This window comes from Talpa occidentalis, unplaced genomic scaffold (genome assembly GCF_014898055.3).
Source record: "Talpa occidentalis isolate TD23 unplaced genomic scaffold, MPIMG_talOcc4v2.1 talOcc4.8, whole genome shotgun sequence".
NCBI classification, from domain to species: domain Eukaryota; kingdom Metazoa; phylum Chordata; class Mammalia; order Eulipotyphla; family Talpidae; genus Talpa; species Talpa occidentalis.
The window spans coordinates 67,236,320-67,263,795 of record NW_023605194.1 but is presented as its reverse complement, the minus strand read 5'-3'; the positions used below and the strand labels follow the sequence as shown (position 1 = coordinate 67,263,795).

Genomic DNA, 27,476 nt, shown 5'->3' with positions numbered 1-27,476 from the left:
CAAACAAACAAACAAAACAAACAAATAAATAAATAAAACATGCCTCTATTAAAAAAAAAATAATCAACCAGTTCAGTAAAGTAGCAGGATACAAAATCAACACAAACAATCAATATGAAGAAGAAGAAATCAAGAAAACCACCCCTTTTATAATTGAAACAAACAAAAAAAATCAAATACTTGGGAATAAAGCTAACAAAAGAGGTGAAAGACCTATACAAAGAAAATTATAAAACACTGTTAAAAGAAGTTGAAGAAGACACAAAGAAATGGAAAGACATCCCCTGCTCATGGATTGGAAGAATTAACATTATTAAAATGGCCATCCTCTCAAAAGCAATATACAGATTCAATGCTATTCCAATAAAAATCTTAATGACATTCTTCAAAGAAATAGAACAAACACTGATGAGATTCATGTGGAACCACAAAAAACCATGAATAGCCAAAGCCCTGATGATGAAAACAAAGGAGAAAGGAGGTATCATACCTCCAAACTTCAAGCTATACTACAAAGCCATAATAATAAAAACAGTTTGGTATTGGAACAAAACAGACACACAGACAAACTGAACTGAATAGAGAGCCCAGAAATAAAGCTTATATGAACAACTAACCTTCGACAAAGGAGCAAAGAATATGCAATGGAACATGGACAGTTCGTTCAATAAATGGTGCTGGGAAAACTGGACCTCCACATGCAAGAAAATGAAACTAGATCACTACCTCTCACCGTGCACAAAAATCAACTCAAAATGGATAAGAGAACTGGACATAAGACTGAAACCATAAAATATATAGAAGAAAATACAGGTAAAACACTATAAGACATACATCGCAATAACATCTTTAAAGACTCATCACCCAAAGTAGTGATAGTAAAGGCAAAGAAAAACACCTAGGATTACATCAAACTGAAAAGCTTCTATACTGCCAAAGACACATTAACCAAAACAGAGAGACACCCCACTGATTGGGAAAGAAAATATGTGCACTCATTCAACTGATAAGGGACTGATCACAAAGATATACAAAGATCTCACACGGCTCAACAAAAACAAAATAAACAATCCAGTCAAGAAATGGGCAGAAGGGCCTCCCTGGTGGCGCAGGTGGTTGAGTGCCGCACTGTGAAGCTGTCCTCTGCAGCATGGGTTTGATCCTGGCCGGCTGGCGAGAATCCCACATGGCGAAGCAGACCTCTCCAGTCTTGCCCGCTGCTCCCCTCAGTAGTGTATTTTGTCAGTCTGCCTGTTCTGTTCCCCACTCAACCTCTGGTGACTCCTCTCCCCCTCCCACGCATTTGGCCTGTACCCTGGTCCTTGTATAAAAATAAATAAATCATTAAAAAAAAAAAAAAAGAAATGGGCAGAAGAACTTAAAAGACACTTCTCCAAAGAGGAAATGCAAATGGCCCATAGGCATATGAAAAAATGTTCAACATCCCTTATCATTAGGGAAATGCACATCAAAACCACACTGAGATACCACCTTACACCAGTAAGAATAGCACATATCAAAAAAACAAGCAACAACAAATGTTGGCGAGGATGTGGTGAAAAAGGAACTCTCCTGCATTGCTGGTGGGAGTGCAAACTGGTCCAACCTCTATGGAAAGCTGTCTGGAGGTTCCTCAGTCACTAAAAATGGAGCTACCATATGACCTGGCAATTCCACACCTAGGGATCTACTCAAAGGACACAAAAACATTGATTCAAAAGAGCACCTGCACCCCTATGTTTATTGTAGCACTATTTACAATAGGTAAAACCTGGAAACAACCCACAGGCCCAAAAACAGATGACTAGATCAAGAAGATGTGGTATGTATACACAATGGAATATTATTCAGCAATCAAAAAAGATAAACTCATGCATTTACAGCAACGTGGATGGAGGTACAAGGAATTATGCTCAGAATAATATTAATATTAATATTAATAAGCCAGAAGGAAAAAGAAAAATATCGGATGATTTCACTTATAGCAGGAATATAGGGGAACAAAATAAGACATCAGTGTAAAAAAATAATAACAGTAGACAACACAACAAAGCAAAAACAGACAATTATAAATCAGAGACATACTGCAGGGAGGAGGCGGGAGAGGGATCAGAGGGAGGAAGGGAGGAGCACAGGGGAGTGAGGTGATGGTGCACAGGTCCATTGGTGAAGGAACTTCTATGGGGACTACATCTGAGGGGGTGGAGGGAAGCAAATATTGTTTAAAAATGAACAATGATGTAAAAAAAATTTTAAAAATATATCCCCCAAAAGCCCAGGACCAGAAGGCTTTAAAGCAAATTCTATCAAACCTTTAAAGAATAATGTAAGCTCATCTCGCTCAAATTATTTGTAAAAATCCAAGAAAAAGGAATGTTCTGTAATACATTTTATGAGGACATTACGCTAATATCAAAATAGAACAAAGAGAACACAAGAAAGAGAAACTATACACCACTATCCCAGATGAATACTGAGGCAAAAATTTTCAGTGAAATACTGAACTATAAGTCAAATTCAACAAAACTTTACAAGTGTTACATACCATAATCATGTGGGATTTATCCCAGGGCACAAGAATGGTTTAATATACATATACATCAATCAGTATTAAACATTAATAAGAGATTTAAAAAATTATTATAATAACAGATGCAGTTAAAGCATCTGACAAGATTCAGCACCCAATTATGATAAAAACTCTTAACAAAGTGGGAACGGAAGAAACAACATAATAAAGGTCATGTATCACAAACCTACAGCCAATCTAATGTTTAGTAGTAAAAACTGAAGGCTTTCCCTTTAAGATCAGTAACAAGACAAGAATGTCAACTGTTACCACATATGCTTAATCAAGTAGTAGAGGCTTTACTAGATCAGCAAACAATAGGAAATAAAAGGATCTCAAGATGGAAAAGACCTAAAACTATCATTTACAGTGATACTGAGGAGTTAGACCTTGACAGGAAGATAGGGAAAATTCAGTAACAAAAAAGAAAATCATAACACCATGTTGAAATTGCCAGTTTGCCTATATTAGGACATAAGTCCCAAACAGCCAATCAAGGAACTGCATGACCACCACGGCTGTTCCCTTAGGCCTAAAACATGAGCACTGCTCTAAAACATCTGACACTATATTCACCCAGCTCAACTCTTTTCAGGACCCTTCCAGTTTGGGGAGATGTTCTGCTTCTTTCTCTCTCCCTGTGTAAATCTCCTCCTAGTCCCTCACTGCTGGCAGGAGCTGTCCTATTTCTTTAAATAAACTTCTTTGGCTTTCTTGTTATTGTATGCCTGTGGTGGTTTCATTCTTCCATCCACCAGCCCAGGTTCTGGGTTCCGCACCTTGCGTTCAATTTAATATAACATATATAGAAAACCAGAAGACCACCAAAAAGCTAATAAAAACAACAAATGATTACAGTAAAGTGGCAGGTTAAAAAAATATATACAAAAATCAGTTGCATTTTTATAAACAAATAATGAAAGAGGAGAAAAATTAAGAAAATCATTCCAGTCACAGTTTCTTCAAAGATAATTGAATACCCAGGACTTAATCTAACAAACAGGTTAATGACTTATACAGTGACATATAGATCATGGATGGGGAGACACAATATAGTCAAAATGACTATTCTAACAAAAGCAATACATAAATTTAATGCAATCCTCTTTAAGATACCAATGATATTCTTTCAACAGAGTAAAACTTGTTTGGAACCCTAAAAGGCCTTTGTCATAATCCTGAGAAAAAAGGAGAGAAATAGAAGCATCATGTTACCTGATAGAGATGAAAACAATATAGTATTAGAATAAAAATAGACACAAGCATCAATAGAATAGTATTGAAAGCACAAAAATAAACCCATGCATCTATCAATATTTAATTTATAGTAAAGGAATCATAACGACATTTGAGAGAATCTCTTTAACAAATGTTGATGGGAGGGCCTCCCCTGTGGCGCAGCGGTTGAGCGCTGGGTTGCGAAGCTGCCCGCAGCCTCTGCAGCACCAGTTCGATCCCCGGCTGCTCCCTGGCCACCAGAGGAGGGTCCCACATGGCGCGCAGACCTCTCCTGCCGCCCGCTGCTCCCCTCAGCAGTGTACTTCGGTCCTTCTGCCTGCTCTGCTCCCCACTCTGGCTCTGGTGAATTCTCTCACCCTCCCGCGCTTCTGACTGTACCCAGTGCTTGTATAAACAAAACAAACAAATAAATAAATAAATAAAGTTATAGAGCACCATTAATAATTTAAAAAAAAAAAAAAAAACAAATGTTGATGGGAAAATTGGACAGCCACATGTAAAAGAGTAAGGTTGAATCAGTCTCTAAGTCCATGTGTAAAAAAGTAAATTCAAAATGGATTAAAGACTTAGATGATTTGCAAAATATATATTAGAAGACATAGGTGATATGTTTCACCAGTGATAAAGATGTCTTTGGAGAACTGATCCCTATGGCAAGGGAAAAAAAGGTAAAAGCAAACAATTGGGGTTATCTTAAATTAAAAAGCTTTTATACAGCAAAAGAAAATATAATTCTAACAAATGCTACTGAATGGGAGGAAATAATCACATATTACACAAACAAGAGGTTTATCACAGATATACAAAAATCTTAATCAATTTAACAACAAAACCCAGTTAGTAAGTGGGCAGCAGCTCCAAGCTGATAAGTCACTAAAGAGAAAATCCAGAAGGTTAAGTGATACATGGAAATATGTTCAGCATCACTTTTGAAAAGGGAGATGTAGGTCAAGAGCACAGTGGGATATCATCGCACAACTGTGAGAACAGCACATATTTTAAAAGACGCCCAACAAGAAGTGCTGGAGAGCATGACAGAGAAAGAGGAACCCTTTAATACTATTGGTGGGAATGTAAACTGGTGCAGCATTTTGGGAAGTGATCTGGACTTACCTTGAAAAACACCCACTTTTGAGTACATAGCCAAAAAAAGTAAAACCATCAACTCAAATTATATGCCCTACAATGCTTAGTGCAGCATTATATGCAATAGAAAGAACATGGAAATGATCTGACTACCCACTGACCGAGAAGGAGAACTTGAGGAACGGGAATGGCTGAGACACAGGACAGTGATTTTAAACAATATCAGAACAAAAGGAACAAAACAGTTTCCGGAAAATCAAAGTATTTTACTGAAACGTTGCTGAGCTAGTAACCACCTAGATAAGACCGGTTACCAGATAATTAGGGAACAGAAAAACCACCACCAGGAAACTTCCCGACCAGCTAGTGCCTATTCAGTAGTCTGGCACATTGGACAATAGGAAGTCTGACAGTATATAGTCACAGACAGAGTGGGAGTAAATGGCATCCTCCCTTGGACCTCCACCTGCTGTCAGGTGTCCTTCCCTCTTGCTTCAGTAAATTCAACTTGCTTGCTCTCACGTTGGTGTGGCAGTTGTTATCCTTCAACTGAAGTACACAGTTGGACCCACAAGCATCCACTCTCCTAACAATATGGTATATCCACATGATGGAATATTATTCAGAAATGTTGCGATTTACAGCAAATGGAAATGAGTTAGAGGGGATTATGTTCAGTAAAGCAAAGTCAGAATGACAAAAACAAATATTGGAGGATTTCATAGCAGCCAATTTGACAAAGCAAAATACCAAAATTAGCAGACACTAATAAACGGGGAGAAGGGAGGTAGAGTCAAAGGGCTATAAGGGATAGTGGTGGGAAAAAATAGTATTTTATTTGTTAGAGTGGTTGAAAAGGCATCTTTTTTATTCAGTTAAAAAAGTCCTATAAAGAGCTGTTTGAAAAGACTAAGAAAATAGGCAAGCATTTGCTAAGTTATCCAAGAAAAGGGAGAGAAATAATGTATCTGGAATTTAAAAGTGGTAAAATAACAGATTTAAGGGAAGTTTTAAAAGCCACAGGCTGATAATAATAACAAATACACATATCACTCACCAAAGATACGCACTATTTTAAGTGCCTGCACAACAGAGTATGGCCTTTTGAATGCCAAAAGATACCAGGGTACGGCCTTTTGAATGCCAAAATTATAGGTTCTCAGGGAAAAAAAAACCAAAGTGTTGAAATTAAAGGAAAGAGAATGCAAAATGAACAACAACCATGTAAGATATTGAAAAGTTAGTCAATGATGATGAGAAAATATATCATTGAGCAAATGAATAAAGATTCTAGCAGAATTTCCAGCCCGGGTGCAGTGAACACTCCAATGCAGGCATAATCAACAAGTTTGTTTACTTACAGCTCCTTCCCTTTCAAGATTCATGGCCAAAGCCTCAGCACTCCTATCTCAACCAAGCTGTATTTCAAAAGGGTCTTCTGGTAGCCAGTCAAGCTGGTCTGTCTCTCCAAGGCCATCTCCAGGTGTCTGCCTCTTTCCCCCTTTGCCCATCCTCCCCCCTTTGCCCATCCTCCAGCCTTTGTCTGGGGACTTTGCAGCAAATGGTTGTGCCTGCTGAAAAACAATGCTATCAATGTAACAAACACAAAGACAGTTGTGTATAAAAGGTGCTCAGCAAAGTTGTGTATAAACCGGTGCTCAGACTTACAAGGGGCTACCCAGGTCTGGGACCTCATGCATAAATAATAAAGCTTTTCCTGACCTCACCATTCCTGAAGTACCGCTTGTTCTTCCTCTGCCTGGGAAAAAAGCTAGAATATATTTCTACAACATTTTGGTGAGTTGGCCAGGAATAAGTTTGTTGGCCCTTTGAGCCATTGGCTTAGGAGGAGGAGAAGGAGAGCCAACAAAGGGGAAGCACACTCCCCTGAGGACCTTTCAAAGGGTCTCTGACTTGGTTGCTCCCGCCCAGCCCCTGCAACACTGTCCCAGCCCCCAGCTGGACTTCCAAAGGGCTGAGGGAGGCCAGGACTTGGTAAGGTGCGGGGACCCTGGTTCCCACTGGGCCTACCCAGAGTGGTAGAAGGAGAGGCTGATCACCTCTCAGGGAGACCTCAGTGGTCTCATTTGGTTTAGGTAGGGGACCTTGGAACTCCCAGAAAGGGAGGGATGGTATGGTTATAACCTCCGGTGTGTGTGTGAGAGGGTGGTATGTGTGCATGAAATCTCCACAGCTGCAGCTATGGAGATAGATTGGGCTTTACCTGCGGTTCCGCTGACAAGTCATATGGCTGAACGGTGACTTGTCAAAATCTCCGAGAGTGGGAAGGCCAGGACAGCATCTGTATGCTCCCTCTTCCCTAGCTGCGACATTGAACACAACGGGAGGGAATCAGAGCAAAGAGATGGTCCTCGAGACCATGCTTAAAAACTTCAAAAAGGGATTCTCAGGAGACTTTGGTGTTAAACTCAGTCCTGGAAAGTTACGTATATACTGTGAGCTTGAAAGGCCGGCACTGGGCGTCGGCTGGCCTGCAGAAGGCACTCTAGACATCCCTACTGTTTGCTGAGTCTGGCAAACAATCACCCATGAGATAGGGTACCTTGATCAGTTCCCATACATTGAAACTACAGCAAGACACATAATAGAAGAGTTTCCAAGAGTCCAAGACAAGTTAAAAATATCGAAATTGATGAGGAGGAAGAAACAGATAACCTGTAAGGGAAAACCAATTAGGCTGACATCAGCCTTCTCTTAAGAAACACTATAGGCAAGAAGAGAATGGAGTGACATATTCAACTAACTCCAAGACAAAAAATGCCAACCAAGAATACCATGCAAAGCTCTACTTCCTCTACGAGGAAAAAATAAGGGCCTTCTCAGATAAATAAAATCTTCAGAAATTCATTACCACCAAACCCCCACTCCAAAATATATTACAAGGAGCCTTTAAGTCTAAGCCAACAGATGCATGAATAGGAAGAACAGAATAAGGTAAGGAACAGAACCACAAAATGAGGAACAAAATGGCACGCACAGACTCCAGTGATCAATAATAACCCTAAATGTAAATAGACTAAATTTATCAATAAAAAGACACAGAGTAACAGGCTGGATTAAAAAACAGAATCCAACCTTCTGCTGTGTCCAGGAAACAAAGCGAACTGCAAAACATAACCATAGACTGAATGTAAAGGGTTGGAAAACAATTCTATAACAAATGGAACCCAAAAGAAGGCAGGAGCAATCATACTTACATCAGATAAAATAGACTTCAAACTATGAAAGGTAAAAGAGACATAGATGGTCACTACATTATGATCAAGGAGACAATACACCAGGAAGATATAGCACTCAACAATATATACTCACCAAATGAAGGAGCACCAAAATATATTAATTATTATCATTTCTGAAAACAAACATTAGAAAAAATACATATAAAGTAGGAGATTTCAACACCCCACTCTCACCAATGGACAGATCAATGAGACAAAAAATAAACAAGAACACTATAGTCCTAAACAAAGACCTAGACCTCATGGGCCTAACAGACATACACAAGACACTGTACCCCCCAAAATCCGAATACACATTTTTCTCAAGAACACATGGATCATTTTCCAGGATTGAGCACATACTGAACCACAAGACAAACATCAACAGATACTTGAAGACTGAAATCATGCCTACTATCTTCTCTGATCATAAAGGCAGCAAGCTAGAAATCAACCACAAAAAGAAAGAAAGGAACCCTCCCATTTCATAGAGATCAAACCCCACACTACTGGAAGACCATTTATGATAAAGGCCCTCGAAATTCTTGGGATACAAGGAACATACCTCAACATCATAAAGGCCATATATGACAAGCCCATAGCCAATATCATTCTCAATGGTCAAAAGTTGAAAACATTTCCCTTAAGATCTGGAATAAGACAAAGATGTCCACTCTCACCACTGGTTTTCAAACATAACACTCTAAGTCCTAGCTAGAGCAATAAGGCAAGAGAAAGGCATACAAGGAATCCAAATAGTGAAAGAAGTAAAACTATCACTATTTGCAGATGATAAAATATACACAGAGAACCCTAAACACTCCACAGAAAACTAATTAAAACAATAAACCAGTTTACTAAAGTAGCAGGATATAAAATCAACACACAAAAATCAAGTTCCAAAAGAAGGTTAAGAAGATCCTTAATGAACAAAAAGTAATCAAATAGAAAATGGACTTAGATTGTTCAGAGGAAAGAAGACTATTACATCTTTCCTTCAATAAGAGGGGACATGACAGATTCTTTCCTTGACCAAACCCAAATCAGGGCTCCTCTGAGCCCTCTTCTTGTCTAGGCCTCAACTTTAAGGGACAAACACTAGCAGTTTCTATCAGCACAAGGACACATTCCTAGGATGACCCCTGTCCTCTTAAAGTGACTGCCCAAGAAAATTCAAAGTTGCCAAAAGAACTGACTGCTTCAGCTAATACCTAAGGACAGGGTCCAGTCTCCCAGACTCCATGAGAGGGGAAAAAACAAACCTCCATAAGTCACTTAGCAAATGAATGTCAGATGAATGTCACAGAGACTGAACCCCATTTCTTCTTTTTGTAATTTTTCACTTCCCTAATTCTCTTAAACTCCTCTTGTTCCCATTCTCATTCTCCCTTTACAATCCCCAGTGTCTCTTGAGCAAATCAGAATGGAACTCCACTCTCTCCCCTACAATCAGTATTTACTGGATAAAATCTGTTCTTAACACCTTATACTGTGTCAACTGTGTTTATACCACTCTCCTGACTGGGCCTCCTCACCAGAGCCCCTCTAGGAGTTGGGCAGCAGAGGGCATGCAGGGAAGCCCAGTCTGGAACAAAAGAACACAAAAGTCCCTGGCTGGAAAAAACCCAAAGTCCTGTCTGCTGGTAGGACAGGCTAGAGTGGTTTCCCCTTTTTCTCATATCACTGTGACCCAGTCTGGTTGCATTTGGGCTGTAGTCATCCTGTTCCCCAGTCATCCTGTCCCCCTTGCAGTCATTCCTCTCCAAAGGAAAAGCCTGGGAGTACTCCAATGCTTCCAAGAGGAAACCTGTTGGGGAGATCACTGAGCCTCTCCTGGCCTGAGCCCCCACAATCCTCCCACTCCCCAAGCTCTGATCCCAGCTCAAAGACTAGGCGTGAACCCCCCAAAGTGAGACAGGCCCCGTCTCACAGATTTGCCACTGCCTCAACCCTCCCCATCCAAAGTCAGATCCTTTCACTGGGGTCTTAATTTCCCACCCCTCCATTTCACTCCCGGATAGATCCCCAGATGCCCCATCCTCTAACAGATTCCCTGTCTCTCACCCCAAAGGCTCCACCCCAGGTCGGATTCTTTCATTCTCGCCCGAATTCCCCAAACGTTCCAACCCGACTCCATCCCTCGTTCCAGCTAGGGGGCCCCCACCTCAGGTCCGGTACCTAGACTCTCTAGAGACCCAGCCCCAGCACTCACGTCTCCCACTCCAGCGGCTGCCCGCAACCTTAGACGCGACTCGCCGTCGGCCGCGCAGGCAGCACGGCGGACAGCCCCGCCCTCCCGAGAGGCCCCGCGCGGCAATGGCGGCCTTGGCGGCGGCGCGGCGGGGGACTGACGGCCGCTTCCGGTGGCGACCGCGGGCCCCGGCCAGCGGGGTCCGAGGCGCGGCGAGGGGCACAGCAGGTAGCGCGGGGGCCGAGGGGTAGAGTCCGCAGGGTGGGGTGTTCACGTGGAGGAGTCGGGACGGGGGTGAGGAATGTGCGTGTGAGGAGTCCAGAGGGGTGTTCCCTAGGGTTGTCAGCGTGGGATGGCCCTCCGGGCAGCGGTCACGGCGGAGACTAGCGCCCAGCGACCGTCAGCCTCCTTTCCTGATGGGGAAACAGCTGGAATCATCTGTCAGAGGCCCTGTGTTTGCAGACCTCCGCCCGTAAGCCGAATATTAACTATAATATTGATCGTGGTGGAAAATGGTGGCTCACCTCCTAAGGTTACCTAGTGCCATCCCCTGCACGCCCCTGCCACCTCAGGAGATCCAGGCACCACCACCCGAAGGCCCTAGCGAACATACATGGCAGGTGCTTAAATAGGCATATGGAGAGAAATCAGTGAGGGGAGCTTGGGAACCAGTGGACTCTGAGCACCCCTGCTTCTGCACACTATGGCTGCTCTGTGGGAGGGGAGGCTCATCCTCCTGGATCTACCAAGGCACACTGAGCAAACCAGGACAGCACTTATAACCACCAGCACTGGGGGTGCCACCAGTTCACAGAGCAAGGACTGGCTGATAGGTCACTCCAAAGTATTGGTGCCTGACCCAGCAGCACTGGCTGCACTAGAGCTGGCAACAGTACTTCCACATCTGCTACAGTAAAGTGGCCTGTCCCATGCTTGAGGATGTGACGGGGGAGGGAGAGTGGCCAGAGCCTCAGCCAGCAGTGGACTGGACCACAAGGACTGACTGACCACATTTGTAAATGGGCAAAACTGTGTGCTGCCATGCCTTTGGAGAAGCCAGCAGTTTGGGTGGCCCTGCAGAGTCCTGGGAGATGATAACCAGACTCAAGAAGTAGGGTGAAGGTGCTGTTCTTGGGGTGAATTTGCTGACCCTGGCCAACATACCCTATTTTGCTGTGTGTGTCAAGTGAGACACTGAGAATTAAAAATACCTGCACAGTGAGCCTTTGAACTGACTGATGCAGGGAAAAACTGAACAGAAGGTGCCTTTCCCAGAGTGCTTCAGGCTATTAGCTGATAACCATGGCTTTGGAGCAGAGTTTAATTTCCAGCTGGGAAAGAAACCCCAAGGCTGTGACAGTGAGGAACTGATAGTAATAGGGCCTGGAGACAGTACCAAGCCCCCACAAGGACACTCAGGGCCAATTTGTGCCTCCTCCATTTCAACTTTGAAGCTTCTCGGAGAAAAGAACTCCTGCCCCATCCCAGGCTTGGGGGTGGCCAATGCAGCCTTTGAACAGAAGCCAGAATGATAATCACCTAGGATGGTTTCCTAATGCCTGCTACCCAGAAAGAGCTTGTGGTGTGAAGACAGCCATACAGGGGCTCTCCAAAGTGGCCGGGGCTCCTCTAGGCATGCAAGGAGCTTCCACTTGCCCTCCCAGGGCTGTGTGCCATTCACTCTGCTGTGCCATACTCACTGGGCTTCCACTCTTTGCTGGTCCTTTAGCCAGCACTGAGTTCATAGAGAAGCAGAAAATGAAAAATCAATGTGCTCAGAAAACAGACGCAAGGCAGACCTTTCTTTCTGGGGCTGAATAGTGGGGGGGGGAAGGGAAGGCCAGTGATGATGGGGAAGGCCAGAGTGCACAGCTGTGTACCACCCACAGAGCAGAGCTTGCCCGCCCCTGAGGGGTCCTAGCTCCTGGTAGACTACTCAGACTCTCCCACTGGTTTAAAAGCAGGTTTCCTACACATACAGAAGACTCTACTCCTGTCCTTCTAAGTGTTATCAAATTGAGCGAGCTCATGGGTGGGACACAGGAGAGCAAATTGCCACAGATAAGTCCACAATCCACACAGCCAACCACTCACCCTGCCCTCCGCCTAGTAACAGCCTGGGACTGCAAGACAGGGACACCCATTGGAACCCTGCTGTTGCAGCAGGAAGGACAGGCACCTGCAATGGAAGGTAGGTATGTTCTCTTGGGCCAGGTCTTATCCCTCTTCCCCCAGCAGGTAGAGGGAGATGAGAGAGACCCCATTCTGCCCAGCAGGCTTTTGCTCCTGGTGCCCAATAGCGCCCTTTCTCCAACCAACCGGTCCTTGGTTCTTTGGGCTCTTATCAAAGCCTTCAGAATAACTGACAATTTAGGCCTCTTCAGTGCCCTTGAGTTGCCCTGGAATTGGGTCCACTTTGGACTAGCTGCTTGAACCAGGTTGTAGCCCCATTAGATCCCACATGTGTATGCATTTACATCTGAGTCCTCAAACTCTACCTGCTAGACAGAGTCTGGGGTGGACCTGGCTGCAGGGTGGGGACAGCTGAGTGTCTCCACAGGTCAGGAGGCTGCAGGCCATGGGCTAACCACCTGGACATAGCTCCTGGGCTTCCTTAGTTAAAAACCAAGGCCTTCTCCAGGCGTGACTCCAGTGTCCCTGCAGGTATGCAGACCTGGATGCCTGTGTGAGGGATGTTTGCAGAGCTGGGGCTCCTGAAGAACATGGCATTTGGCATATTCTCTGCAGCCTTGCCTCTCAGGAGGTAGCTACCTCCTGCAAAGACACATGCAAGCCTTCCTATGACAGGCCTCAGATTCTGATGCTGGTGTGGAAGGGGTCAGATACCCAGCTTCAGGCAGCAGACCCTACTTGATCATGAGACTCTGGGCTTTGCCCAAAAGCAGCAGCCTTCTCCCTGCCCTCTCCACATACTGTTCATTTTTTATTATTTTTTCCCTCCCTCCACAGGGAGCAGGCCAGTGCTTGGCTGGGTGTCTCAACTTGGGCATTAGGTCAGAGCTCTCACAGGCTGCCACTCATCTACTCCCTTTTCCCTGGCTGACTCTTGCCTGTCTGCCATGCCAGGAGTTGGCAGAAGAGAGACAGATAATGTCTTGCCTGAAAGACCAATCCAGGAGGAACCAAGTCACAGGTCCTGCTGTTGCTTCAGAGTTGCTCCCCTCCTGGAGCTCACCATGCACCGAGCACTCTCCAAGAGGCTTCTCTGATAACAGAGGGTGACCTTTACAACTGAAGGACAAATGGACTCAAGAAAAATGTCATAATGCTGGGTCTGGCTCACATGGCGGGTAAACTTTGAGTTCAGAATAGTCTTGCCAGTTAAATTACCTTCTTGACATGGTGGTGGGGGCTTCTAAAAGGTGATTACACCCTTGAGGCCAACCTCACCTCTGCATCAGTTAGTTTACGGATTTGTGCAGACATCTACTGAGACCTACCTGATGTGTGATATGTTGCTACCACAACCCATCACAAGGTGGGATGAACCCATAAAATAGATCCCTTATCTCATTTGCCTAGACAGAGCCACTAACTGTTTGAAATTGTGTTGCCTTCTGGATCTGTGCTCACCTTCTCACCTCTTACCCTTACCCCTTACCCCAGCAGGACGGCAGTACTATGATCTTCTAGTGATCGGAGGGGGATCTGGCGGGCTGGCCTGTGCCAAGGAAGGTACGTGTCTTGTATTCTATGTTTCTCCAGTGTGGCAGGGCCTCACAGCTTTTGGAAGCCCCCTAAAGAGGGCAGTGTTGTGCACCTGGGTGTGGATGTTCCCCCACAGCTCACCTGCTAGCCCACAGAGCCTTTGCACCCAGATGGGGTCACCCCTGCAGCCTCATTGCTGTGCCTGCCCCCAGCTGTCTGTGCAATACACAGCAGATGAGGTGGTGCTCCAAGTCTGAGCCTGCCCTCCTCAGCTCCAGCTATTGGTCCCACAAGATCTGACCCATCCCTCAGCAGCATCTCCCAGCACCAACACCCTCTCTTGCTCGTTCATACTGCTCTGACCCCAGCCTCCTTGCTATTCTGCAAATGCTTTTGAGAAGTCTTTATGGCCTTGCACCTTGCCCTGATTGTCTGCCCTGCTGAGCTGCACTTTGCCCACCTGCTTAGCTGCAGGACTCACCTCCCTTTGGTGGCTGCTGCTGTAATGTCCTACTAGAGTTGCACCCCTCCTGCAATGACACTGTCAACCCATCCAGTCTCTGCAACACTCCACTTTTTCTTAGTGCTGACACTGCCCTGCAGATACCATGGTTTGTTCTGCCAGGCATTTAATGCTCTTATGGATCTAACACCCAGGGGTGCTCAGTAAATATGTGTTAAATAAACAGACTGGACCCAGAGACATCCAGAGATGTCATGCTGCAGTTTGCTGCTAGTCTGGGTGGGAAACAGATGGCTAGTGTTCACCAGGGGCTCTGTGCTCTGCTGGAGGAGTGCCCAGCAATAAGAAAGCAAATAAGCAGGGAAGGGGAAGGGAGGGAACAGAAGAGAAATGGCCCCAAAGAGAGGGAATGGAGCAGCCACCCTGACCATGAAACTGGTTCTCTGATGTTTGATACTGGGTTCTAGAATCACGGATGGTATAGAAGAAATTCACTGTCCACTGCTCTTATTCTGAGGGAGTAAGGGGAGGTTGCTGGCCTGCAGTAGCGGGCAGCAACCTGGGAAGTCTCCCAGAGGGGCTTGCTGTCCTCATTCCATTGGATCACAGAGTCACTCCAGGAAACAGACTGCACAGATGGCCAGTTGTCTCAGTGATGTTCCTTAGGGCAGAAGAAAGCCCTGGACTGTGTGTTCATTCCACTGTTGTTTCTCTGGGACACATCTCCATTAATCTGTAGCAGCTCTTGGGTCTGTTTTTGTCTCTCATAACCATGGCATATCTCCCTGTGAATGACCGTGCTTTTTACAGATTTTTGAAATACAATTGACATACAGTAAACCATACATATTTAAAGTGGACGGCTTCATTAGGTTGGACATATGAAACTAGCACCAGAGGCAAGCATGGTGACTATAACTATCAGCCCTGTCCTGCTATATTGGGAGCAGCCATAACAAAGTACCACTGGGCAGAAATGCATTTTTTCCCCAGTTCTCCTTTCTGGACAAAGCATGTTTTGTCCATTCATGTAGATGGACATTTGGGTTGTTTCCAGCACTTGGCTGTTACTAACAATGCTGCTAGGAAATTTGTGTGTAGTTTTTAGTATACAGAATTTTTGTATACTTTGTCGTGTTGATCCCTAATATTTCATATTTTTATAACAACTTTATTTGCGATATAAGTCACATACCATAAATTTCACTCACTTGAATTAAATTTGGTGGTTTTTTGTATATTCACAGGATTGTACAACCATCACCATAATCAATTTTAGAATATTCTCACTACCTCCCCAAAATACTCTGTACCTCGTAGTTATTACTCCCTGTTCCCTCCACTCTGCAGTCCCTGGCAGCCACTAATCTACTTTCTGTAGATTTAGCTGTTCTGGACATTTCATATAATTATGTGGCCTTTTGTCATTGCATATTTCACTTAGCATGATGTTTTCAGTGCTCATATGTGACAGAGCCTGTATTAGTACTTTGTTCCTTTTTTATGGCTGAATAATATTCCATTGTATGACCTTTTTTATCAACCTGTCTGTTGATGGATATTTGAGTTTTTCTACTTTTTGGCTGTTAGGATAATGCTGCTGTGAATTTTTTTGTGTGTATAAGTTTTTGTGTGGACATAAGTTTTCATTTCTCTTGGGTATATACCTAGGAGAAGAATTGCTGAGTTATGGTAACTCAGTGTTTAACCTTTTGAAAATGACTGTGCCATTGTATATTCTCACCTGTAACATATGAGATTTCCTATTTTTCCTCATCTTTGTCAGCATATGTGTTGCTTTTATTATAGCCATCCTAAGTAGGTGTGAAATTGTATAGTTGCATTTCCTTAATAATAATAATGACACATAGTATCTCTTCATATACTCATTGGCCATTTGAATATTCATGGAGAAGTTTATTTAGAACCTTTGCCCATTTTTTAATTGGGTTTGGGTTAGTTACAGATATGTATTCTGGATATGTGACTTGCAAATACTTCCAGTCTGTGGATTATCTTTCACTTTCTTTTTTTTTAGATTTATTCATTTATGCATACAAGAGTTGGGGTGTAGGTCAGAAGTGCGGGGCGGGGGGTGAGAGGATTCACCAGAGACAGAGTGGGAGCAGAACAGGCAGATCTCTTGAAATACATTCTTGAGGAGAGCAGCGGGTGGGCGAGACAGGAGAGGTCTGCTGCGTCATGTGGGTCACCTCCCTGGCCAGAGATCGAACTCATGCTTCAGTAGCTGCAGATTGCTTCGTAGTGCTGAGACTTAACCCCTTGCACCACCAAGGAAACCCTCATCTTTCAAACTTTCTTCATAGTACCCTTTGCAGCACAAAAAATTTTAATTTATTGATGAAGCTCAGTTTACCCATTGTTACTTTTGTTGTCACATCTAAGAAATCATTGCCGAATCTCAGATCACAAAGATTTATGCCTATGTTTTCTCTGAGGTATATTGCCATTTCAGCTCTTACATTTAGGTCTTCAGTTCATTTTGAGCTAATATACAAATATGAGCTATTTGCCTTAGGAGTTTAGAGTAGATATCTTTAACTTGTTACAGTCTACCTCCTAGTAATATCCTCCTTCTTCATGTATAGTGCAAAACTGTATGCCAACATGCTTTCACATCTGCCCTTCCACTCCATGTTCTATGTTGTCATACATTGTACCTTCATGTGTTATAATCTCCACAACGTATTGTTATTATTTTTGTTTAAACAGTTCTCTTCCAAAGAGATTTAAATATTAAGAAAAATCTGATACTTCTGGACATGTAGTTATTATTTTGATGTTCATATTCTATTGTGGAGATTTAACTCCCCATCTGGCATAGTTCTTCTACCTAAGTATGTCTGTGGGGCAAATGCGATAACTACTGTACTACCCTGAGGATGTCTGTGAGCATTTCTTGTAATATGGCTCTAGAGTTAAGTAATTATTTCAGTTTTTGTATGTCTGAAGATATAATTTTTCTTGTCTTCATTTTGTAAAGCTGTTTTCTATGGGCATAGAATTCAAGGAAGATAGTTGTTTCTGTTTTTGTTGTTCTTTTAGTACTTTCAAGATGCTGTCCTTCAATCTTACTTGGCATCATTTCTAACAGGAGACCTGTGGCTATCATCTTTCTCTGTCATCGGTCTTTCTTCTCTGAGTACTTTTAGAATTTTCTCTGTTTATTAGTTTGTGATGTGTGCTTTAATACTGTGTGTTTTGGTGTAGTATTTATTTATTTATTTATTTATTTATTTATTTATTTCCCTAAAGATTTATTTATTTATACAAGAACCAGGGTACAGGCCAGATGCATGGGAGGGTGAGAGGATTCACCAGAGAAAGAGCGGGGAACAGAACAGGCAGAATGATGAATACACAGCTGAGGGGAGCAGCGGGCGAGACAGGAGAGGTCTGCTGCGCCATTGTGGGACCCTCGCCAGCCGACCACATTGAACCAGCACTGCAGAGGCTGTGGACAGCTTCACAGTGCGATGCTGAACCACCTGTGCCACCAGGGAGGTCCTGGTGTAGTTTTTAATTGTTTTTCTGCAAGAATTCCTTGAGCTTCTTGGGTCTGTGGATTTCTGGTTTTCATCAAATTGTGAGATTTTTTTCAATCCTTATTTCTTCAAATTCTTTCTCCATTTCTTTCTCTCTCCCTCTTAAGCTTTTGGAGACTAATCACATGTTCTGGGGCTGTTTGGAATTGCCCCACAGCTCATCAGTACTCTTTTTAGTTTTTTTCCATTAATGAAGTACAATGGTTTTACCTCTTTGTTAATGTTTTGGATTAACATTAGGATTCCTCCCACAGTGTTCCATCATAGTCCATTGGACTCTCCCATTATTATCCCCCACACTCTCTCAACCTCTCCCCCTCCCCTTTGGAGGCCTCTGATCTATGGTCAGTTTTCAAGGGTTGGTTTTAAATATAGTTTGTCTTTCTTTGACCCTTTGTTTGATTTTTCTATGTTTCACGTATAAGTGACACCATCTTGTATTTATCTTTCTCCTTCTGGCTTATTTCACTTAGCATGTTCCTTCCAGCTTCACCCATGTCACTGCAAATGGCATGAGTTTCTTTTTTGATCACTGAGTAGTATTCCACTGTGTATATATATCACATCTTTTTGATCCACTCATCTGTTTTGGGGCATTTAGGTTGTTAGCATAGCTTAGCAATTATAAATAGTGCTGCAATAAACATAGGAATGCAGATTTCCTTTTGAATTAGTGTTTTTGTGTTCTTTGGGTAGATACCTAGGACTGGAATTGCTGGATCATATGGTAGATCCAGCGCCTATTTTTAGTCTTTTGAGGAATCTCTGCAGTACTTTTCATAGGAGCCAGACCAGTCTATGTTCCCACTAACAGTGTAAGTGTTCCTTTTTCTCCACACCCTTGCCAGAACTTGTTGTTTCTGTTTGTTTGTTTTTTTTAAATATGGGACATTTACAGGTGTGAGGTGATATCTCATTGTTGGTTTTGATTTGCATTTCCCTGGTGATAAGTGATGATGAACATTTTTTCATGTGTCTGTTGACCATCTGTATGTCTGCTCTGAAGAAGTGCCTGTTTAGCAATTCTGCCCTTTTAATTGGGTTGCTTCTTTTCTTTTCTTTTTTTTTTTTTTTGTGGGACCTTCGCTGGTGGCCGGGGATCAAACTGGTGCTGCAGAGGCTGTGGACAGCCTCGCAACCCAGCGTTCAACCGCTGCGCCACCAGGGGAGGCCTGCTTATTTTCTTTTTGTTGAGTTGTGCCAGCTTTTTGTAGATCTTTGATATCAGTCCCTTGTCAGATGTATAGTGTGCAAATATTTTATCCCATTCTGTGAATTATCTCTTCATTTTGGTTACTCTCTCTTTTGTTGTACAGAAGCTTCTCAGTTTGAAGTAGTCCCAATTCTTTATACTCTCCTTTGTTTTCCTACTGCAGGCAAATCTGCAAAGATATTTCTGAAGTTTATGTCATGGAGTGTATTACCTATGTTTTCTTCTATGTATTTTATGGTTTCAGATCTTACATCCACTTCTTACCCATTTTGAGTTAATTTTCAAGTATGATGGTGGTCTAGTTTCATTTTTTTTGCACATGGCAGTCCAGTTTTTCCAACACCGTTTATTACCTTGTTCGTTCCTTTGTCATATTTTAGTTGTGATTCTATGTGGCTTTATTTCTGGGCTCCTAATTCTATTCTATTGATCTGTCTGTCTGTTTTTGTTACAGTACCAGGCTGTTTTAATTACTATGGCTTTGTACTATAGATTGAAGTCTGGAAGTGTAATACCAACATTTCCCCCTTTTTTGTTAGGAGTGCTTTGGCTACTCAGTGTCTTTTGTGTTTCCATGTGAATTTCATATGATTTGTTACATTTTTTTTTTGAAGAATGCCATTGAGATTTTTGCTGGGATTGCATTGAATCTCAATTACAATCCCATTGTCTTTTGACCGTGTTGATTCTTCTCATCCATGAGAGGGGATGTCCTTCCATTTCTTTGTTTCTTCTCCTTATTTTAGCAATGTCTTACAGTTTTTCTTGTCAAGTCTTTCACCTTCATTGTTAGGTTGATTTCCAGGTATTTCACTTTTTTGGTGAGATTATAAATGGAATGGATTTCTTAATTTCTTCTTCGTCTAGTTCATTGTTTGCATACAGGAAGGCAACTGATTTTTGTCTGTTGATTTTATAGCCTGCCACTTTGCTGAACTGGTTTATTGTTTTAATTAGTTTTTCTGTGGCGTCTTTAGGGTTCTCTATATATTATCATATCATTTGCAAATCATGACAGCTTTACTGCTTCTCCAATTTGTATTCCTTTTATAGCTTTCTCCTGGTTAAATGCTCTAGTTATGACTTCTAATACTATGTTGTATAGTAGTGATGAGAGTGGACATCCTTGTCTTGTACCAGATCTTAGTGGAAAGGCTTAAAATGTTCCACCATTGAGAATGATACTAGTTGTGGGTTTATCATATATGGTGTTTATTATGTTTAGATATGTTCTATTTATCCAAGTTTTTTAAGGATGCTGAATCTTATCAAATGCCTTATCACCATCTATTGATATAAGCATATGGTTTTACTTTCCTTTTTGTTGATGTGGTGAATTACATTGGTTGATTTTCAGATGTGAAACATTTTTATGTCCCTGGTATAAATCCCACTTGGTCATAATGTATAATCCTTTTAATGTGTTGTTGGATTTGATTTGCTAAGATTTTATTGAGGATTTTAGCATCTGCGTTCATTAGTGAAATTGGTCTGCAGTATTATTGTATTATCTTTAGTTTTGGTATTAGTGTAATGTTGACCTCATAAAATGTGTTTGAGAGTATTCCTTATTTCTCAATTTTTTGAAAGAGTTTGAGCAGAATAGGTATTAGTTCATCTTTGAAAGTTTATTAGGACACACTTGTGAAGCCATCTGGTCCTGGACTTTTGTTTTTTGGGAGAGTTTTGATTATTGTTTCAGTTTCCTTGCTTATGATTGGTTTGTTCAGGTTTTCTATTTCTTCCCTACTCAGTCGTGGATGATTGTATAATTCTAAGAATCTGCCCATCTCATGTAAGTTGTTGAATTTATTTTCATATAAATGTTCATAGTAATTTCTTACTATCATCTGAATTTCTTCATTGTCTGTTGTAACTTCTCCTTTTTTGGTTTCTGATCCTATTTATTGAGGTTTCTCCCTTTTTTTAAGATTTATTTATTTATACATACAAGAGCTGTGGTGCAGGCCAGAGGTGCGGGGGTGCGAGGATTCACCAGAGACAGAGTGGGAAGCAGAACAGGCAGATTGACTGAAATACACTGCTGAGGGGAGCAACGGGCCAGACAGGAGAGGTCTGCTGCGCCATGTGGGTCATCTCCCTGGCCAGAGATTGAACTCATGCTGTAGTAGTTGGAGTTTGCTTCATCATGCTGATGCTTAACCCCTTGTGCCACCAGGGAGGCCCTCTTCCTTTTTTCTTAATCAGCCTAGGTAGAGGTCTGTCAATTTTGTTTATTTTTTCAAGAACCCAGCATTCGATTTCATTGATTTGGGGGGAACTGTCCTTTTAATTTCTATTTCAGTTATTTTTGCTCTAATTTTCATTACTTACTTTCTTCTACTGGCTTTTGAGTGTTTTTGTTCTTTTTCTAGTTCATTGAAATGAGAGACAAGGTTGATTATTTGAGCTCTTGTTTCTTGATGGGGACTTGTATTTCTATATACTTCCCTCTTAAAAGTACTACTTTTGCTATGTCCCACATGTTCTGGAAGGTTGTGTTCTCTTTGTTCTTTGTCTTGAGGTATTTTTTTTAATTTATTCTTTGAATTCATCATTGACCCAGTGGTCTTTCTTTAATAGTGTGTTGTTTGCTACTAATAGAAGTTTTCTCTGCTTTCTTGTAGTTGATTTCTAATTTGATACCTTTATGATCTAAGAAGGTATTTGGTGTGATTTCAGTCTTTATGAATTTACTGATATTTCTCTTGTGGCTCAATATGTGGTCAATCCTTGAGTATGTCCCATGTGCACTTGAAAAAAATGTATGCTCTGTTTTTGGGGGGTGAAGGGTCCTATAGATGTGTTTTAGGTCCATTTGTTCTAATTCTTTGGTTTTTTTTTTAAGAGTTATTTATTTATGCATATAAGAACTGGGGTACATGTCAGAGATGTGGCGGGTGAGAGGATTCACCAGAGACAGAGTGGGGAACAGAACAGGCAGAGTGACTGAAATACACTGCTGAGGGGAGCAGCAGGTGAGACAGGAGAGGTCAGCTGCACAATGTGGGCAGCTCCCTGCCTGGCCAGGGATAGCCCCATAGATTGTGTCTTAACCCCTTGCACCACCAGGGAGACCCTCTAATTCTTTGTTTAAAGCTATTATGTCCCTCTTCATTTTTTGTTTTGTTCATTTGTCCATTGGTAAGAGTGGGATATTGAAGTTGCCTACCACAAAAATGTGTTTTTACCACTGTTTGTTGTCTGAGTTAACAGTAGTTGCCTACTGTATTATGGTGCTCCTTCGTTTGGTGAGTAAATGTTGATGATTGTAATGCCTTCCTGGTATATTGTTCCCTTAATCATTATGTAGTGTCTATCCCCATCTCTTGTTATCTTTTTTAACTGGAAATCTATTTTATCTGATCTTAGTGTGGCTATCCCAGCATTTCTTTAGGTCCCATTCACTTGTGGAATTGTTTTCCAGCCTTTTTTTTTTTTTTTTATCTGTGGTTTTTTTTTTGTTGTTGTTGTTATAGAGGCATGTTTTTTTATTTATTTGTTTGTTTGTTTGTTTGTTTTGTTTATACAAGCACTGGGTACAGTCAGAAGCGTGGGAGGGTGAGAGAATTCACCACAGCCAGAGCGGGGAGCAGAGCAGGCAGAAGGACCGAAATACACTGCTGAGGGGAGCAGCGGGCGGCAGGAAAGGTCTGCGCGCCATGTGGGACCCTCCTCCGGTGGCTGGGGAGCAGCCGGGGCTCGAACCGGTGCCGCAGAGGCAGTGGGCAGCTTCGCAACCCAGCGCTCAACCACTGCGCCATGGGGGAGGCCCACCAGCCTTTTTTCTTGAGCCTGTATTTCTCTTTGGAGCTCAGGTATGTCTCCTAGAGACAACAGAAGCTTAGAATCTGTTCCCTAATCTAACCAGATTCTCTGTGTCTTTTAACTGGTAAGTTTATTCCATTAACATTTAGAGAGATTACATTTGTCCTTAGTTTGTGGTTATATCTATTACTTTATTCTTTTCTTTCTGTATGTTGCTCTATTTGGCTTAGATTCTGGAGTTATTTTTAATATTTCTTGGAGGGGTGATTAGTTTTTGCAAACTTCTTCAGTTTTTCTTTGTCTGAGAAGACCTTTATTTCTTTCTCATATCTAAAGGAGAGCCTTGCAGGGTTTAAGTATATACCAGAGTTTAAGTATATCCTTGATCTGATTTCCTGCATCTACTCTGAGTTCTTCTTTGAGTTTTTCAAATTTTTTTTGGATGGCATGCATGATATCTGTGTTTGATAGGAGGAACAGATATTCCATGTCTTTGTGGTAGGATTCTGGACATTTTATCCATATGTAGTGTTTTATTTCACACATGTATATATGTGCACATATGTTTGTGTGTGTGCATGCATGCATGTATGTGTGTGTATGTATCTCCCTATGTGATGTTCTTGGTTGCCAGTTTTTATCTTTAAGTTTATTGTCACATCTTTCCATTCTCTCCTTGCCTGTAGTGTTTCTTCTGAGAAGTCTGATGTTAGCCTGAGCTGTGTTCCTTTGTAGGTTATCTGTTTGATCCCCTTCATCAGGTTCAATATTCTTTTTTTGTCCGGAACTCTTGGAAGTTTCATCACAATATACCTTGATGTTGGTCTCTTTTTGTTTAAGTTACCCCAGTATTCTTTTAACTCCCAGGATTTGTGTCTTAATTTCCTTTTCCAGATTGGGGAAGTTTTCTTCTATTAGATCTTTAAATATGTTTTTTGTTCCTTTCTATCTCCTTTTATCTTCTGGGATATCCATTGTTCTTATATTGCCTTTCCTCATGGTGTTGGATAGTCCTTGAAGTGTTTTTTTTTCTTTCTTCTTTTTTCTTTTTCTTTTTTTTTTTTGCTTTGTTTCTCTTGTTTTTTTTTTTTTTTTTGTAAATTTGTATCTTCAAGTTCACTGATTTGCTCTTCAATTTTTTATTATATTTCTATAGCTTTCTATAGTATTTTTTTTATCTCTTTTATTTTATTTTTTTTACATCCTGAGATGTCATTCTTTAGGGTATCATTTTCAGTCTTCTCTTTGTTGATTTTGTTTCTGAAAGACAGTCAATTGTTTTTCTGAATGTCCTTGTGTATCCTTGATCTGCTTTCCTGCATCTTCTCTAAGTTCTCTGAGTTTTTCAAATTTATTTATGATGACATGCTTGAATTCTGTATCTGGTAGGATAACAGGTCTTTCATGTCTTTATGGTTGGATTCTAGAGATATATTTTCCATATGTGGTGTTATATTACCCTTTGGACTTCTGCTGCCATTCATGGTGTTATTGTCTTCCAATTTTTTCTTCATTGCTGTGGGTTTTACCTCTGCTAGGCATGTCTCCACCCTTCCCATACTGGGCTGGGACACTGAACAGAGGGAAGCTGCTGTTGGGCAGGTCCTTGCATGGCCCAGACTGGGGCTTGTGCTGGTTCCTGAGGTGCTATGACTGAACCAGGGGTTGAGGAAAATTCCTGAGGGTGGCTGTGCAATACCAAATCTCTGTGCTACCTGAACTGGGGACTGCATCTGTTTTCAAAATCACTAATAAAAGATTCTGTTATGTTTAATCTATTACTAATTCCATTCAATATATTTCTCTTGCCATTTTCATCTCTGTAAATTTGATTTGTGTCCTTTTTGAAAAATATATATCTTCCATGTTGCTCTTTAAATTTTTGAATGTATGGGATATAGTTATAAGATTGATTTTACTCTTCTGCAAATTCTGAATCTTGTCAGTTCTTGGTCAGTTTCCAGTGACAGGTTATATTTCCCTTTATGGTTGTATCTCCCTGCTTCTTTTTATTCTGGTAAACTCTGTTTAAATGCATGCACTTTGAACTTTGCTTTATTAGGTTCTGGATATATTTGTATTACCAGAAAAATGTTTAGTGTGTTTTGGGATGCAGGTAAAGGGTTAAGAGATGGTTAGATCTGCTTGGGTCTTCCACTTAAAATTTGTAAGGCAGGTCTGGAGCCAGGTCCAATTTAAGGTTAATTGTTCATGGCATGACCTACTTTAGTACTTATGCAGTAACCCAAGAATTATATTTTCTCCAGGCTGTTCCTGCCCTGTCTCTAGATCATTCCAATTGGTTCTTTTTTGAACAAGGTGATTTCCTTACAAAATGCACTGATCAGATGTCCAGGTTTTCTGTGCAACTCTTTGTTCCTTGTTATTCTGTCCCATAAATTCTGGCTGCCTTGGTCTCCCTAGACTCTCAGGGCTTCTTCTACAGCCAGAGTCTGCTGACGTCTACATAGGTCCCCTTCCTTGTACATCATCCTAGAGACTCTTCAATGTAGGGGCCCACCTTGTTACTTTCCTACTTCTCATAGATTATGCCCTTCGTTTTCTGATGCTCAGTGCTTAGAACCCATAGAATCAATTATTTTGTCTGATAAATTTGGTCCCTGTGCTCCATCAAGGTCAGACATGGGAACTAGGCACTGGCATGTTGTTTTTTTTAAAGATTTGTTTATTCACGCATACAAGAACTGGGGTACAGGCCAGATGTGCAGTAGGGTGAGAGGATTCACCAGAGACAGAGCGGAGAACAGAACAGGTAGACGGACTGAAATACACTGCTGAGGGGAGCAGCAGGTGAGACAGGAGAGGTCCGCTGCGCCACTGGCATGTTTAAAGAGTCCCCTTGCCTGAAGCTTTTAAATCCTGTACTGAAATTCCGTCATTGAGCAAAAATGCCTTTTAAAATTTCATTCCAGGGCCTCCCTGGTGGTGCAAGGGGTTAAGATGCAACCTATGAAGTAATCTGTAGCCACTGCAGTACGAGTTCAGTCCCCAGCCAGGGAGCTACCCACATGGTGCAGCAGACCTCTACTGACTTGCCCGCTGCTCCCCTCTGCAGTGTATTTCAGTTAATCTGCCTGTTCTGTTCCCTACTCTGTCTTTGGTGAATTCTCTTACCCACCCCCCCCATACCTCTCGCCTGTGCCCTAGTTCTTATATGCGTAAATAAATAAATCTTTTTAAAAAATAAAATTTCATTCCAATCTTGGTTTGTGATAGCCTGTAAGTATGCTGGCTATGAACCTAGCATGTTCCATAGTATTTTGAACCCTCATGGATTCATGACACTTAAGTTGGGCATACCCGCTGGAGGTGGGCAAGTTCAGGGTCAGGGTTGGTTGAGGCAGTGCCAAGAAGAAGCCAAGAAGAAGCACTGCAATTGGTATCAGGACCTGCCTTTTAACCTGAAACTTGCAGCTCAGTGGATCCCCAGTGATAGTTAAGAAAAGGCCAAAAGGCTGTAGCTAGGGGGTGTTCTTTAGAACCTGGGTTGTTTTTGCCAGGGAATTGGCTGACCCTGCACCTACTTTTTGACTTTTGAGCTTGTGTTCTTACCCTGGGTGTGAGGCAGCAATTGACCACTGGGGGGGGGGGCTCTAATGAGATAGACCTCTCTTGGGTGGAGGCCCCATGTGGTATCTGGTGGAGAAGAGAGTAGGTAAACCTAGGGAGAGAGTGGGTTTTCAGGGGGCTTTCAAGTCATGGGCCTTTCTCAAGGAGTGAGTACTCCTGTAATGCCTCCCAACATACTTGCAGGCACTGGGCTTGGGCTGAGTGTCTAAACTGGTGGGTGGGGTGGGAGGGCTGGACTCAGTGCTGCCATGTGAAGACTGCAGTCTAAGAAAAGTCCAGAGAGTTCCACCTCTGGGCAGCACAACTGGGTGGTAGTAAGCAACAAGGAGACCTGTGGTCAGGACTGGTGGGCAACTACGGATCCAGGTCTTTTGCTGCCTCCTCTGGGCCTTGGAGTCTTCAGCCCCAAAGTAACTCCCTGGATATACCCACCTACCCATTCCTCTTGTTGTTTCAGCTGCTCAACTTGGAAAGAAGGTGGCAGTGCTAGACTATGTGGACCCTTCCCCTCGAGGTAGGTAGACACCGGTGGGTGCACTGTGTCCTGGGAAAGAGATGGGTCGGGAGAGCCATTTTACATACACAGGACAGCTGAAAGCAGAACCATTCACACCCTGCTGTCCAGAGTCTCCAGAGAGTGTTCTGCTTCTTGTGTAAACTGCCATTATAGCAGGTTCTTAAATAATGTTGTTTCATTCAGCGGTATGATGTACATCAGCAAAAAGAAACCCCAACCAACATTAAGCTAAATAATGGCTGTTCCAGGACTTGTCATTATATGTCATTTCACTTAAAGTCATAATTTCCAAAAACCTATTGATATTAAATGAAGACTTAACTGTACTTTAAATTGTCTAGTTAGTCTCTTTTAAAAATGATTCT

The 27,476-nt window shown here is 42.2% G+C and overlaps 2 protein-coding genes across 7 annotated transcripts in view; one reads left to right on the top strand and one right to left on the bottom strand.

The window, feature by feature from the left end:
- The window catches only part of COMT (catechol-O-methyltransferase), a 66,913-nt gene extending 56,485 nt beyond the window's left edge, over positions 1–10,428 (bottom strand). Inside the window, exon 1 of one of the 2 annotated variants that reach the window (XM_037497112.2) lies at positions 10,346–10,428. The gene's annotated coding sequence lies outside the window, so the exon portion shown is untranslated. Of the gene's footprint in view, positions 1–7,118; positions 9,100–10,345 lie in introns of those variants that run through there. The other variant, XM_054690230.1, reaches the window with a different exon arrangement.
- Positions 10,429–10,432: 4 nt separating this feature from the next.
- The window catches only part of TXNRD2 (thioredoxin reductase 2), a 63,375-nt gene continuing 46,331 nt past the window's right edge, over positions 10,433–27,476 (top strand). The window contains exons 1-4 of one of the 5 annotated variants that reach the window (XM_037497106.2): positions 10,621–10,796; positions 12,289–12,515; positions 13,952–14,020; positions 27,052–27,108. In XM_037497106.2, the coding sequence (XP_037353003.2) occupies positions 10,741–10,796; positions 12,289–12,515; positions 13,952–14,020; positions 27,052–27,108 (409 nt within the window). In that variant the 5' untranslated portion in view covers positions 10,621–10,740. Of the gene's footprint in view, positions 10,553–10,620; positions 10,797–12,288; positions 12,516–13,951; positions 14,021–27,051; positions 27,109–27,476 lie in introns of those variants that run through there. The other 4 variants (XM_037497104.2, XM_054690229.1, XM_037497109.2 and 1 more) reach the window with 4 other exon arrangements.